This window comes from Chlorocebus sabaeus, chromosome 15 (genome assembly GCF_047675955.1).
Source record: "Chlorocebus sabaeus isolate Y175 chromosome 15, mChlSab1.0.hap1, whole genome shotgun sequence".
NCBI classification, from domain to species: Eukaryota; Metazoa; Chordata; class Mammalia; order Primates; family Cercopithecidae; genus Chlorocebus; species Chlorocebus sabaeus.
The window spans coordinates 52268543-52283264 of NC_132918.1; the positions used below are offsets into that span (position 1 = coordinate 52268543).

The window sequence follows — 14722 nt, forward strand, 5'->3', positions numbered from 1 at the left end:
TTACAGGCGTGAGCCACCATGCCCGGCCAGTAATTTCATTTATAATGCATTTTTTGTGCATTATATTACTATGCCATTATATTACCCTATAAACATGGGATAATACCATATATACTCTCTTATAATTTGCTATTTTGAGAAAACTTGAATATTTGGTATGGTTTTCCATTTCAGAATGAATTTATATTTTTTCTATTTTTCTGTATGTATTTCTATTATTTTTACAGTTCTGTAATATTCTGTAATTCATTTAACCAATCCTTTATTGCTAAACATTTGATTTGTTCATAGTTTATTTTTACCAACAGTGCTGCAGTGAATATCCTTATATCTTTATACACTTGAGCAAGTGTTTCCATTCTAGAAAACGTCTTCTTATTTTTTCTCATAGATGTTATGGAAGCAAGTTCACAATTACCCAATGTTCAACCTCCTTATGGATATTGACTCCTATATGTTTGCATGTGTGAACCAGACTGCTGTATATGAGGAGCTTGAAGATGAAACACGAAGACTCTGTGATGTCAGACCTTTTCTTCCAGTTCTCAAATTAGTGACAAGAAGTTGTGACCCAGGGGAAAAATTAGACTCAAAAATTGGAGTCCTTATAGGAAAAGGTAATATTAAAAATTCTTAGTATGAATTCTTTATCTATCTATCTACACACACACACGTAGTAAGTATATTTAAGACATTGCTTTTCAAAGTGTGGTCCATGGACCACTGCTGATCTGTAAGTTGTTGCCAGTTTGAGATAAGGTAAGTATAGAGTTTGAGAATAAATGTTTAGAAAGCCCTCTAGCAATATGATACTGCCATAGCATCCAAGGACTTATGTTTAATGTATGTTTTTGTTGTCTAAGGATTTATTATTTATTTAATTTTTAAAAATAGAGACAGGGTCTCGCTGTGTTGTCCAGGCTGGTCTCAAACTCCTGAGCTCAAGTGATCCTCCTACCTTGGCCTTCCAAAGTGCTGGGATTATAGGCATGAGCCACTGTGCATGGCTGATTTATTTTTATTTTACAAAAATATTGGTCTTTGATGGATTGGAAGGAAAAAAGTTGTTGCTTTACTTCAGATTGTTTGAGAAGTCCTTCACTAAGGGAGACATTATCCTTAGTTTCTTATGAACTGCTCCTATAGAGTGAACATATTTTATACACAACTCTCTATGCCAACCAAGAGTTTAAGCTGTTTGATGTTTCCATAAATAAGTTATTGACAAATTTTACTTCTTAACTGAAATTATCTTTAAGTAGAAGTTATTTTGGTAGAGAGTCAGGAAATACGTCCACATTATTCCTTGCAAATTTATTCCACAGAAAATTGTGAGTAACACAATCAGGAACTTGGAGGAGTCTCTCTTGCTATATAATATTAGGAGTCTCAGGGGCTAATGGTATATAAATATCTTGCTTTAGAGAAGGTACTGACTTGAATTAGGAACTACAAAGGGTTACTGAGGAGGGGACTTTGCAGATTAAATACAAAACCAGAAAATCCACTGGAGGTTTATGTATCTGGATTGGGTATCAGTATTGATCAGATTCACTGTTATAGGATAATACAGTACCATCCGCTTTAACATACTATTCTTTGATCTTAACCTCTAATAATTCAGGCTTGCTAATGACTATACTGTGGGACTACTCCCTCTGAGTGCATTAGAATAGAACCTTGTTGGTTTACTAAGTGATACTGTGATATTTAAAAATATTTGATTACTTCAGAGGATGGCTAGTTTATTTTTGGTAATAAAAATTTTCCCAATTAACAAGTTTATAGTTATATATCATACAGAATTTTTTCTTATATATTAGTGACCTGATTAGAAAGTATTCCTTTCTGTTTTCTAGAGCTACAAAGGTGTGTTTTGTTTTGTTTGTTTTTTGTTTCTGTTTTTGTTTTTTGGTGATAAGGTCTCACCCTGTTGCCCAGGCTAGAGTGCAGTGGGGCGATCATGGCTCACTTCATCCTCGACTCGACCCGTAGTCTTAAGCAGTCCTCCCACCTCAGCATCCTAAGTAGCTGGGACTACATACAGATGCAAGCCACCATGCCCAGCTAGTTTTTTTTTTTTTTATAGTAGAGACAGGATGTTGCCTGGGCTGGTCTTAAACTCCTGGACTTGAGCTGTTTGCCTGCCTCAGCCTTCAGAGCCACAGCACCTGGCCCAAAGATTTTTATAGAATTTGAATTTTTATCCATTATAAAAAGTTTTCTCTTTGTTCTCATGCCCATAAAAAGTTGAAGAATATATGGAAGAGGAGAAAGAATAAAAAACCACTTATAGTCTTATCATCCAGGACAAGTATATCAACTGACAATATTTTGATGTATTTCTTTTAAATAAAGTGTATGTATTTCTTTCTCTTTCTCTCTTTTTTTTTTTTTTTTTTTTTTTGGTACGGCGTCTTGCTCTATTGCCCAGGCTGGAGTGCAATGGCGTGATCTCGGCTCACTGCAACCTCTGCCTCCTGGGTTCAAGCGATTCTCCTGCCTCAGCCTCCTGAACAGCTGGGACTACAGGCACCCGCCACCACGCCCAGCTAATTTTTATATTTTTAATAGAGACGGAGTTTCACCATGTTGGTCAGGATGGTCTCGATCTCTTGACCTCATGATCTGCCTGCCTCAGCCTCTCAAAGTGCTGGGATTACAGGTGTGAGCCACCACACCCAGCCTAAATTGTGTGTATTTTAAGTCTTTTATTTGTTTTTGTTTCTGTGGATTAAAATACTTAGCTTTTCTGTATTTTCATGCTAATATTAGAAAGCAAACCAGAACCACAATGATATTTAGAGAAGCTAAAATATTTGTTAATCCAAAAAGTACCACAGAGTATGCCAAGCTCTTTTTGATTTTTTTTTTTTTTTTTTAAATAGGGTCTCTCTCTGTCACCTAGGCTGGTGTGCAGTGGTGCGATCTCAGCTCACTGCAGCCTCAACCTCCCAGGCTCAAGTGATCCTCCTACCTCAGCCTCGTGAGTAGCTGAGACCACAGGCATATGCCACCATGCCCATGTAGATTTTAGCATGTTGCCCGGGCTGGTATCAAACTCCTAAGCCCAAGTGATCCACCTGCCTTTGCCTCCCAAAGTGCTAGGATTATAGGTGTGAGCCATTGTGCTGGCCTTTTTACTTTTATTTTTATTTATTTATTTATTTATTTTTTTGATAGTCTCACTTTGTTGCCTAGGCTGGAGTGCAGTGGCATGGTCTTGGCTCACTGCAAACTCTGCCTCCCGGGCTCAAGCGATTCTCCTGCCTCAGCCTCCTGAGTAGCTGGGATTACAGGCACCTGCCACCATGCCTAGCTAATTTTTTATTTTTATTAGAGACAGGGTTTCACCATATTGGCCAGGCTGGTCTCAAACTCCTGACCTCAGGTGATCTGCCTGCCTCGGCCTCCCAAAGTGCTGGGATTACAGGTGTGAGTCACTGCGCCTGGCTGTTTTTGTTTTTATTTTTAAATTGAGACAGGGTCTTGCTCTGTCACCCAGGCTGGAGTGCAGTGGTGTAGCCATGGGTCACTGCAGCCGCAGCCTCCCAGGGTCAAGTGATCCTCCCACCTCAGCTTCCTGAGTAGCTGAGTGCAAGCTACCAAGTCTGGCTAATTTTTTCTTTTTTTTTTTTTTTTGTAGAGTTGGAATCTTACTATGTTACCTAGGATGTACGCCAAGTTTCTTCAAGGCATTGGTATTTCTTTGAAATTTACCTCCTTCTCAACACTTACCAAAACATGGATTACTGGCCACCATTACCTCTTTCTATGCCTGCCAGATATGGCAAATAAAAATATTGAAGATTGAAATATTACATATGCTGTGTTTATGCTAAAAACATATTCATTATTTATCTAAAATTCAAATTGAATTGCGCATACTGTTTTTTTTAACCTGGCAACCTTACCTACCATAGTGTAGGGGTATAAGCTATATTAGAATTTAATGAAATTAATTTTTTTTTTTTTTTTTTTTGAGACAGAGTCTCACTCTGTCACCCAGTCTGGAGTGTAGTGGCACCTTCTTGGCTCACTGCAACCTCCGCCTCCCGGGTTCAAGCAATTCTCCCACCTTGGCTTCCTGAGTAGCTGGGACTATAGGAATGGGACCTGTAGTCCCAGCTACTAGTCCTGAGTCCTGTAGTCCAGCTGTAGTCCTGTACTCCAGCTGTAGTCCTGAGTAGCTGGGACCACCACACCTGCCTAATTTTTGTATTCTTTGGCATTTTAATTATATATACAAATTTAAATGTTAACATTATTTAAGAAATTGAGTAAGTTGAGTATTTAAGAATGAATTTTCAGGCCGGGCGCGGTGGCTCAAGCCTGTAATCCCAGCACTTTGGGAGGCCGAGACGGGTGGATCACGAGGTCAGAAGATCGAGACCATCCTGGCTAACACGGTGAAACCCCGTCTCTACTAAAACTACAAAAAAACTAGCCGGGCGAGGTGGCGGGTGCCTGTAGTCCCAGCTACTCGGGAGGCTGAGGCAGGAGAATGACGTGAACCCCGGAGGCGGAGCTTGCAGTGAGCTGAGATCCGGCCACTGCACTCCAGCCTGGGCGACAGAGCGAGACTCCGTCTCAAAAAAAAAAAAAAAAAAAAAGAATGAATTTTCACTTTTAATACTTGAGAAGTCAAGTCAATTTTTGCAGTTGCTGATTTGTCAGTGATGACCAGGGCTTGATGAGGCCATGCCTCCTGGGAAAACAATAAACAATTATTTCAGTTGAACCTTAGGAACAAGGTTGCTGCCTCCTCTCTCCAAAGAAAACAGTAGAACCTTTAGAGATGTAATTGCCCTGACTAGGCTAAAAATACCTTTTCCTGAAAGATGATGTGGCTAATCTTTTTTTTCCTGTGTTTATTCCAAATAATTATTTACAGAGCTGTTGTTTGAGTTCTGTTTGTTCTCTGCAGTTAGGTGTATGCCACCCCTATATTAATTTCTCCAAACACTCAGTAAAATAATTGTAACCAGAGGATTTTGTTAGCATTCTGAAAAACATATTTGTAAACTCCCTTATTTCTCCTGACCTATCTAAACCTGTGGTATACCTTAAGTGAGGGAAATAGCTAGTCTGTAGGATTTTTTTTTTTTTTTTTTTTTTTTTTTTGGACACAAAGGCTCACTTGGTTGTCCAGGCTGGAGTGCAGTGGCGTGATCTTTGCTCACTGCAACCTCTGCCTCCTGGGTTCAAGTGATTCTCGTGCCTGAGCCTCCTGAGTAGCTGGGATTATAGGATTGCACCACCACACCTGGCTAATTTTTGTATTTTTTGTAGAGATAGAGTTTTGCCATGTTGGCTAGGCTGGTTTCGAACTCCTGACCTCAAGCGATCTGCCTGCCTGAAGCCTTCCAACGTGCTGGGATTACAGGTGTGAGCCACCATGCCTGGCCTACTCTGTAGGATTTTAACACCCTCTTTAGTGTGAATAAATTGTTCACTCAGTACTTTTTTAGTTTAAAAATTATATTTGATTATAAATTTTACAGTAGTCTTAAGGAAGATTTAAGCTTTGCTGTTAGATTCTCTTATAAGAAGGTATGTAGGGTATTAGCTAGGTTTAAAATTAAATTACTTAGCCCAAAGTGTTCGTATTTTTGGTAAAATTTCTGTTTTTGAGAGATCTTTATGGTGGTTCCCAAATTTAGGTTGTATCAGTTTCTTAAAATGAATATGCTCAGAGATTGGGATTCAGTGAGTCTGGAATAAATGAAAGCTTTATTTTTTATGTGATTCTAACAGTTACACGAACAGAGTCCCTTATTCATAATTTATTGAAAAATATTACCAAAACATTAAGTTTGGTATTTGGTAAAATATTACCAAAACATTGCAGTTCAATAGTATTGAGTGTTTATACTTGAAATTTTACCGTGACCATGGGTAATATGGCCTTTGCTTAGACCTCACAATCCAGTGGGAAATGAGGATCAGTAAACATAGTTTTATTGCAATGTGTGAACTGCTATGCTATGTCAGAAAGGGTCACCTTCAGATACTGTGTGATCTCACTTAAATGTGGAACACTGAAGTTCAGCTACTCAAAGTAAACAGTAGAATGGTAGTTACCAGGGCCAGTTGGGGACAGATAAAGGGGTGTATTGAGCTGGGAAAGGGGAGACATTGGTCAATGGATACAAAGTTTCAGCAGGAATAAGTTCTGGTGTTCTATTGCAGGGGTTCTCCTCTGCTCCCTGTTCCTGGTTAGGAACAAGGCCGCACAGCAGGAGGTGAGCAGTGGGTTGGGTGAGCATTACCATCTGAACTTCGCTTCCTGTCAGATCAGTGGTAGCATTAGATTCTCATAGGAGCGTGAATGCGAAGAATCCTATTGTGAACTGCACATGACAGGGATCTCTCTAATGAGAGAGAATCTAATGCCTGATGATCTGAGGTAGAACAGTTTCATCCCAAAACCACCCCTACCCCTATTCTATTGCATAGCACCATGACTATAGTTAATAATAATGTATTGTATATTTCAAAATAGCTATGAGAGAATTTTAAAATGTTCTCTTCACAAAGAAATGATAAATATTTGAGGTGATAGATATGCTAATTAGCCAGATTTGATCATTGCACAATGTATACATGTATCAAAACATCACATTGGCCGAGCGTGGGGGCTTATTCCCAATACTTTGGGAGGACGAGGTGGGTGGATTACTTGAGCCCAGGATTTGGAGACTAGTCTGGGCAACATAGCAAAACCCCATCTCTACAAAAAATAGAACAAACACACCAGGCATGGTGGTGTGTGCCTGTAGTCCCAGCTACTTGAGAGGCTGAGGTGGATCACTTGGCTTGAGCCCGGAGGTTGAGGCTCCAGTGAGCCGTGATCATGCCACTGCACTCCAGCCTGGGTGACAGAGTGAGACCCTGTCTCAAACAAACAAAAAAACTTATCACATTGTACCTCATAAATATATGCAATTATTATTTGCCAATTAATAAAAAAACAAAACTTTTGAAAAGGAAAGTCACCTTAAATCAATTAGGTGAATCATGGATGACATCTTAGAATATGTACACCTAAACTGAGCCATCAATGCTGATTAGGAATTTGGCAGGTAAAGAGAAGTGGAGAAAGGAAAAAACAAAAAGAAATGGCACATGTGAAGAATGGCCTATTCAAGGAAAAGAAATTGATTATGGGTGGTGTAGGGGGACAGATAGGACAACTAGGGAAGACTAGAGAGGTAGCCATCTTCAGAGCATACAGTGCCATGCAGGCCATGTAAAAAGTAGAGCTTTACTACTAAGAACACTTGGGAAGCTATTGAAGAAATTTCAGTAGGGGAGTAACATGACAAATTTGCATTTTAGGAAGATTATTTAGGTTGTAGAATGAAGAGTGGATTGGAGGGATTAAGAATTTGAGTAGAGGCCGGGCGCGGTGGCTCACGCCTGTAATCCCTGCACTTTGGGAGGCCGAGGCGGGCGGATCACGAGGTCAGGAGATCGAGACCATCCTGGCTAACACGGTGAAACCCCGTCTCTACTAAAATACAAAAAATTAGCCGGGTGCAGTGGCGGGTGCCTGTAGTCCCAGCTACTCGGGAGGCTGAGGCAGGAGAATGGCGCTAACCCGGGAGGCGGAGCTTGTAGTGATCCGAGATCGAGCCACTACACTTCAGCCTGGGTGACAGAGTGAAGACTCCGCCTCAAAAAAAAAAAAAAAAAAAAAAGAATTTGAGTAGAGAAATTAGTGAAAAAATGATGTAACCCAAAGGAAGGGTGATGATGGCCAGGATTTGGTTAATGGTTACAGGAACTGAGAGAAGTGGACAGAGTTGAGAGACATTTAGAAGGTGGGTTAAACATGATTTGTAGTAGATTAAGGGAAATAAAGCATGTGATTTTTGTTAAATGTATATATTATTGGGTACTTATTTCCCTTTCCTAACCTGTAATTCCTATTGCCTGTGAATAGAATGAATATTAACAGTGCACTAAAATGCTTCAGCCAGTCCACCCAAATTACAGTCCATTCGTAGCTAATTTAGAGTAATGTATTTTATTCCAGATCTAAAACTATCCAGGAAATCATTTTACCTTTGCTGTGTTATACCTTTGCTGTGTTTTATTTTTTTGTAGTTAATACCACAAAATTGATTCTAGGATATATTTTTGAAATAACAACTATTGTTTTCAGTGCATAAAAGTAAAAAGAAGACAATGCAACCGTTACTGACATGCATATGTTCAAATAGTGTAGTACAGATTAATTTTATGGAATAAAACGTAACTTTCCTCACTGTGCATTCCTCTCTAATACTACAAAATACCACTGTAGCAATAGAGTCATCTCAAGTATCCAAAACAAGAACTTAATGCATATTCTATATTCTTTCTTTTAAATTTGCAGAAAAGGGATTTTACCTGACCCATTCTCTACCTACTTAAAAAAAAAATCTAGTGCCCTTAAACACACAAAGATTGATTGTATTTTTATCTCCTGCACCACTGTATAATGATATATGGATGTATCTTTATTTAACCAGTCCTGAATGATGGCCTTTAGATTACATTTTAATTATTATAAAAAAACTGCAGCAAATATTCATGTATTGATAGTATATCGATAGGTTTGTAGAAATAAACAAAGACCACTCAGATGAGAAGAGAGACTATTTATGCAGAGGTTGCTATAGTAAAAGAACTTGAGTTTGGCAGAGACTCAGAGGCAGGCAGTGGAGTGGGAAAGCTTTACAGTGAAAAAAGGAAGGTTTCAGAGATGCCTGATGGGAAATTGTTGGCAGCAGGGAGCTGGAGGTGGGCTAACTAGAAGCAAGGCATCTTATATGATTGGTGTTGGGGTAGTATACTTGGCTTTCTTGGTTGGTCCTAAATTTCTGAGGTTGAGATTACGATTGATAAAATTGTGAGGTCTAAGGATGTGTGTGTGTGTGAATGATTTCTAGTAAATATTACAAAATTGCCCTCTAAAATGTTCATATCAATGTAGTTTCTCACCAAAACTATACTAGAATGCCTTTTTCTCTCTACCCTTTCCAGCACAGGGTATTATCAAATTTTAAAATATGTGCTAACCTGATAGGTAAAAATTAGTGCACACATAAACATTTACATATGCCAATTCATTCTTTTAGATTTCTAAAATTATTTACTGGAATAATCATAAGTTTTTGAAAAAGTTGTCGTATATAATTGTCTTAATGACAGAAGTGACTAAAAATTAAGTACAGCCCATCCTTCAGCAATAGGTTTGAACTGTGCAGGGCCAATTATAAGTGGATATTTTTCAGTAAATATATTGAAACTTTTTTTGAGATTTGTGACAATTTGAAAAAACTTGCAGACGAATCGCACCCTAGAAATAGTGAAAAAATTAAAAAGTTAAGTATGTAATAAATGCATGTGTATGTAGATACTAGTTTATCATTTAGTACCATAAAATACACATAAATCTATTATAAAAAGTTAAAAATTCAAAACTTACATACACAGACATTTAGACAACCATACATGGTACCATTTGCAGTTGAAAGAAGTACAAACAAATGTAAAGATACAGTATTAAATCATAACTGCATAAAATTAATTGTAGTACATGCTATATACTACTGTAATAATTTTGCAGCCACCTCCTGTTGCTATTGTGGTGAGGTTAAGTGTTGTGAGTATATGCTCAGAAATGCCATGTAACTCTAATCATCTCCACTTGAGCAGTTCCTCTGTCTAGTAAATTGCATATTGCAGTTAAAAAGGGATCTCTCCCAGTTCTCGTGTATTTTTTTAATTGTGTTTACTGGAATACTGCAAACCTTGAATAACACTGTGGGACCCATACAAAATGCCACTTGTGATCCTGGAAGTACTTCTAAGAACAGGGAAAAGTCATGATATTATAAGGAAAAGTTGAATGCAGCTGGGTGCAGAGGCTGAGGCAGAAGCCCAGGAGTTCTAGGTACTAGTGTGCTGTGATTGTGCCTGCAAATACCTTATTTAAAAAAAAAAAAAAGGCTGAATACCTTGATATGTACTGTAGATGGAGGTCTGTAGCTGTGGTTGCCTGCCATTTTGAGATAAATCAATCCAGTGTAAGTACCATTGTGAAAAAGCAAATTCGTGAAACTCTTGCTGCAGCTATGTCAGCAGGTGCTAAACCTTGCACTTTCTGTGAAACACCTTTTTAATCTCACATTAAAAATGCAGCTTGTGTGTGGGTGCAGGATTACTATAAGAAAGGCATACCTATAGACTCTACTCTGATTCAAGAAAAGGCAAAGTTATGTGACAAAGCAATAAGAAAGTGAAGAGTCTAGTGCAGGACAATTTTAATGCTAGCAAAGGATGGTTTGACAATTTTAGAAAGAGGTTTGGCATAAAAAAATGTCAAGGTAACAGGAGAAGTTATTTTTCCTGACCTAGAAATAGCAGATGAGTTCCCAGATGCCATTAAGAAAAATCACTAGGCCGGGCGCGGTGGTTCAAACCTGTAATCCCAGCACTTTGGGAGGCCGAGACGGGCGGCTCACGAGGTCAGGAGATTGAGACCATCGTGGCTAACATGGTGAAACCAAGTCTCTACTAAAAAATACAAAAAAACTAGCCGGGCGAGGTGGCAGGTGCCTGTAGTCCCAGCTACTCTGGAGGCTGAGGCAGGAGAATGGCGTAAACCCGGGAGGCGGAGCTTGCAGTGAGCTGAGATCCGGCCACTGCACTCCAGCCTGGGCAACAGAGTGAGACTTCATCTCAAAAAAAAAGAAAAAAAAAAAAAGAAAAATCACTGAGGAGAAAGGATACCTGCCTGAACAGATTTTTGGTGTTTTGGTTTTGAGACATGATCTCACTCTGTTGCCCAGGCTGTATCCTTGCCCTCCTGGGCAAGTGATCCTCCCACCTCAGCCTCCTGAGTAGCTGGGACTACAGGCATGCGCCACCATGACGAGCTAATTTTTAATTTTTTGTAGAGATGAGGTCTCACTATGTTGTCCAGGCTGGTCTCGAACACCTGACCTCAAGGAATCCTCCTACCTCGGCCTCCCAGAATGTTGGGATTATAGGTGTAAGCTGCCTTGTCTGGCCCTGAACAAGTTTTTAATGTAGATCAAAGTGCCCAGTTCTGGAGAAAAAAAAATGCCACAAAGGTCATTTATTAGTAAGGAAGAGAAGTCAGCACCAGGATTTAAGACAGGAAGGCTAACTACTGTTTTATGCAAATGCAGACTGGTTTGTGATACACCTTATTTATAAAGCTGCTAACCCCCAAACCTCAAAGGGAAAAAGAAACACCAGCTGCTAGTCTTTCGGTTGTACAACAAGAAGACCTGGATAATGAGAATGCTTTTTCTGGATTGGTTCCATCAGTGCTTTGTTCTGAAGTCAGGAAGTATTTTGCCAGTAAGGGGGCTGCCTCTTTTTGAGATGGAGTCTCACTGTATCGCCCAGGCTGCAGTGCAGTGGTGTGATCTTGGCTCCTCTGTCTCCTGGGTTCAAGGGATTCTCCTGCCTCCGCCTCCCAAGTAGCTGGGATTACAGGCACACACCACCATGTCTGGCTAATTTTTGTGTTTTTAATAGAGACGGTGTTTCCCCATGTTGGCCAGGCTGGTCTCGAACTCCTCACTTCAAGTGATCCCCCCACCTTGGCCTCCCAAAGTGCTGGGATAACAGGAGGATTACAGGCGTGAGCCACTGCACCCAGCCTAGGGACTGCTTTTTTTTTTTTTTTTGAGATGGAGTCTTGCTCTGTCACCCAGGCTGGAGTGCAATGGAGAGATCTCAGCTCACTGCAAGCTCCACCTCCCGGGTTCACACCCTTCTCCTGCCTCAGCCTCCCAAGTAGCTGGGACTACAGGCGCCTACCACCACGCCCAGCTAACTTTTTGTATTTTTAGTAGAGACGGAGTTTCACTGTGTTAGCCAGGATGGTCTCGATCTCCTGATCTCGTGATCCGCCCACCTCAGCCTCCCAGAGTGCTGGGATTACAGGAATGAGTCACTGCACCCGGCCAGGACTGCCTTTAAGGTTCTTTTGATATTGGATGATGCTCGTGGCCACCCAGAACCCCCTGAGTTCAACACTGAAAGCATCAAAGTGGTCTACTTACCCCCAAACTCTACATCTCTAATTTAGCCTATCAGGAGGTCATAAGGACCTTTAAGGCTCATTACTCATGGTACTCTATGGAAGAGAACCTGGTTAAACATCATGAAAGACTGGGAGTATTACATCATTGAAGATGCCATCGTTGATGTAGAAAAAGTTGTGAAAGCTATCAAACCTGAAACAGTAAATTCCTGTTGGAGAAAACTCTGTCCCGATATTGTACATGAGTTCACAGGATTTACAACAGAACCAATCAAGGAAATTATGAAATAGATTTTGGATATGGCATAAAAGGCAGCAGTGGTGGTGAAGGGTTTCAAAATACAGATCATGGAGAAATCCAAGAGCTAATCAACACCACACGAGAGGGATTAACAGAAAACAACTTCATGGAGATGAGTGATTCTGAACCAATGCCAGATGATGAGGAAGATGATATAGAATTAAACAGTGCCTGAAAACAAATTCACATGCAGCAGTCTGACAGAAGGCTTCTAATTATTCAAGATTGCTTTTGACTTCTTTTATAATATGGCCCCTTCTGTGATACCAGCACTGAAACTAAAGCAATGGTAGGATTGATACTATACAGATAAACATCTTTTACAGAAATGAAAAAGCAAAGAAGTCAGAAATTATGACGTATATCTGTAAAGTTACCTACAGTATGCTTGCATCTCCTGCCTCACCTTCTACCTCCTTCACTCTTCTGCGTCTGTCACCCCTGAGACAGCAAGACCAACCTCTCCTCCTCCTCCTCCTCAGCCTACTCAATGTGAAGATGATGAGTTAGGAAGACATTTATGATGATCCAGTTCCTCTTAATAAATAGTAAATATATTTTCTCTTCTTCGTGATTTATTTAATAACATTTTCTTTTTTTGTAATCAGAAGAGAGCTGGAGTAATTAACATTTTATTTAGCTTTAGGAATACAGTATATAACGTATATAACATACAAAATAAGTGTTAACTGACTTTATGTTGTTGGTAAGGCTTCTGCTCGTAAGTAGGCTATTAGTAGTTAAGTTGTTCAGGAGTCAAAAGTGACATGTGGGCCAGGCATGGTGACTCACACTTGTAATCCCAGCACTTTGGGAGACTGAGGTGGGAGGATTGCTTGAGCCCAGGAGTTCAAGACAATTTGGACAATATGGCAAGACCTCATGTCTACTAAAAATTTATCCAGACATAGTGGCATGTGCTTGTGACTGTAATTTCAGCTACTTGGGAGGCTGAGGTGGAAGGATCACTTGAGCCCAGGAGATGAAGGGTACAGTGAGCAGTGATCACACCACTGCTCTCCAGCCTGGGTAACAGAGCAAGATTCTGTCTCAGTGAATGAATGAATGAATGTTATATGTGAATTTTCTCCTCTGTGGGGGTTGGTGCCACAACCACCATGTTGTTTGAGAGTCAACCAAACAATAAAGAACAATTTTACGTTTATGGGATTTTTGACTGATTAATACAATATATGATAACCATTTAAAAGTCAGAATGAAGTGAAAATTCAGTCTATAAAATTTAAGTATACTAGGTTTTCTTTGGTTTTGGTTTTTTAAAGACTATGAACAGTTTTAGGTTCACAGCAAAATTCAGAGGAAGATACAGAGATTTTCCACATTCCCTCTGCCCCTGTGTATCATAGCCATTCCCATAGTATATCAAGTTTTAGGTGAGATAATAACTTGATTCTTAGTTTTCTTCTAATACAGTATTGAAACTGTTTTTCAGATTCTTAGTCTTTCTCAGCTATTTTAAATGTGATTTATTAATACTTGGTTTGTAAATAACAATGAATCTTTTATGTGTGGCTTTAAAATATGTATTGTGAATTACTTTGTAAAACTGGTAAGCAAACTACATTTCTTTATGAGGTTCTGAGTTGTATTTTTTTAAAAATATAATTGTATGTTTGTCTTCTGTACATGAGATTTATTGTTTTATCTGGGTTTTTTGATCTTTCATGGTATTTTCCTCCATAGTTTCATCTGCTTGATAAAAGCCAAGCATCCAAGATCCAAGTTAGTTTTTGTTGAATATACTTTGTATTCTTTCTATATTCTTTTTTGTTATTGTTAGCTACTGAAAATGACACTTTTAAAAAATGTGTTTAGGTCTGCATGAATTTGATTCCTTGAAGGATCCTGAAGTAAATGAATTTCGAAGAAAAATGCGCAAATTCAGCGAGGAAAAGATCCTGTCACTTGTGGGATTGTCTTGGATGGACTGGCTAAAACAAACATATCCACCGGAGCATGAACCATCCATCCCTGAAAACTTAGAAGATAAACTTTATGGGGGAAAGCTCATTGTAGCTATTCATTTTGAAAACTGCCAGGTAGGATTATGTTTTTTTAAGAAATATTTTGTAATACATTTCTCATTTTTACCTGAATACAGCTCCATTTTTAGAAGTGTCTCTCACTTACCTAGCAAACACTATTAGAAAGAACAATTTTAGATTTCAGATGGAAATGTATTTAGTATTATGTATAATAGTCTAAAGTGATATTCTTTGCATGTATCTTTTTTGATGCAGTGGAATGGTGATTTAGAATGGGATTGGCAAACTGGACTGTTTAATTGGTTTTTACAGTTTTAAAGGGATGTTAAAAAAAGAAAAAAA

General features: G+C 39.1%; 1 protein-coding gene across 6 annotated transcripts in view; it reads left to right on the top strand.

The window, feature by feature from the left end:
* PIK3CB (phosphatidylinositol-4,5-bisphosphate 3-kinase catalytic subunit beta) overlaps positions 1-14722 on the top strand; it is a 183726-nt gene that overhangs the window by 75318 nt on the left and 93686 nt on the right. For all 6 annotated transcript variants that reach the window (XM_073023562.1, XM_073023563.1, XM_073023564.1 and 3 more), the window contains 2 exons: positions 392-617; positions 14211-14434. In XM_073023562.1, coding sequence (XP_072879663.1) covers positions 392-617; positions 14211-14434 — 450 coding nt within the window. The remainder of the gene's footprint in view (positions 1-391; positions 618-14210; positions 14435-14722) is intronic.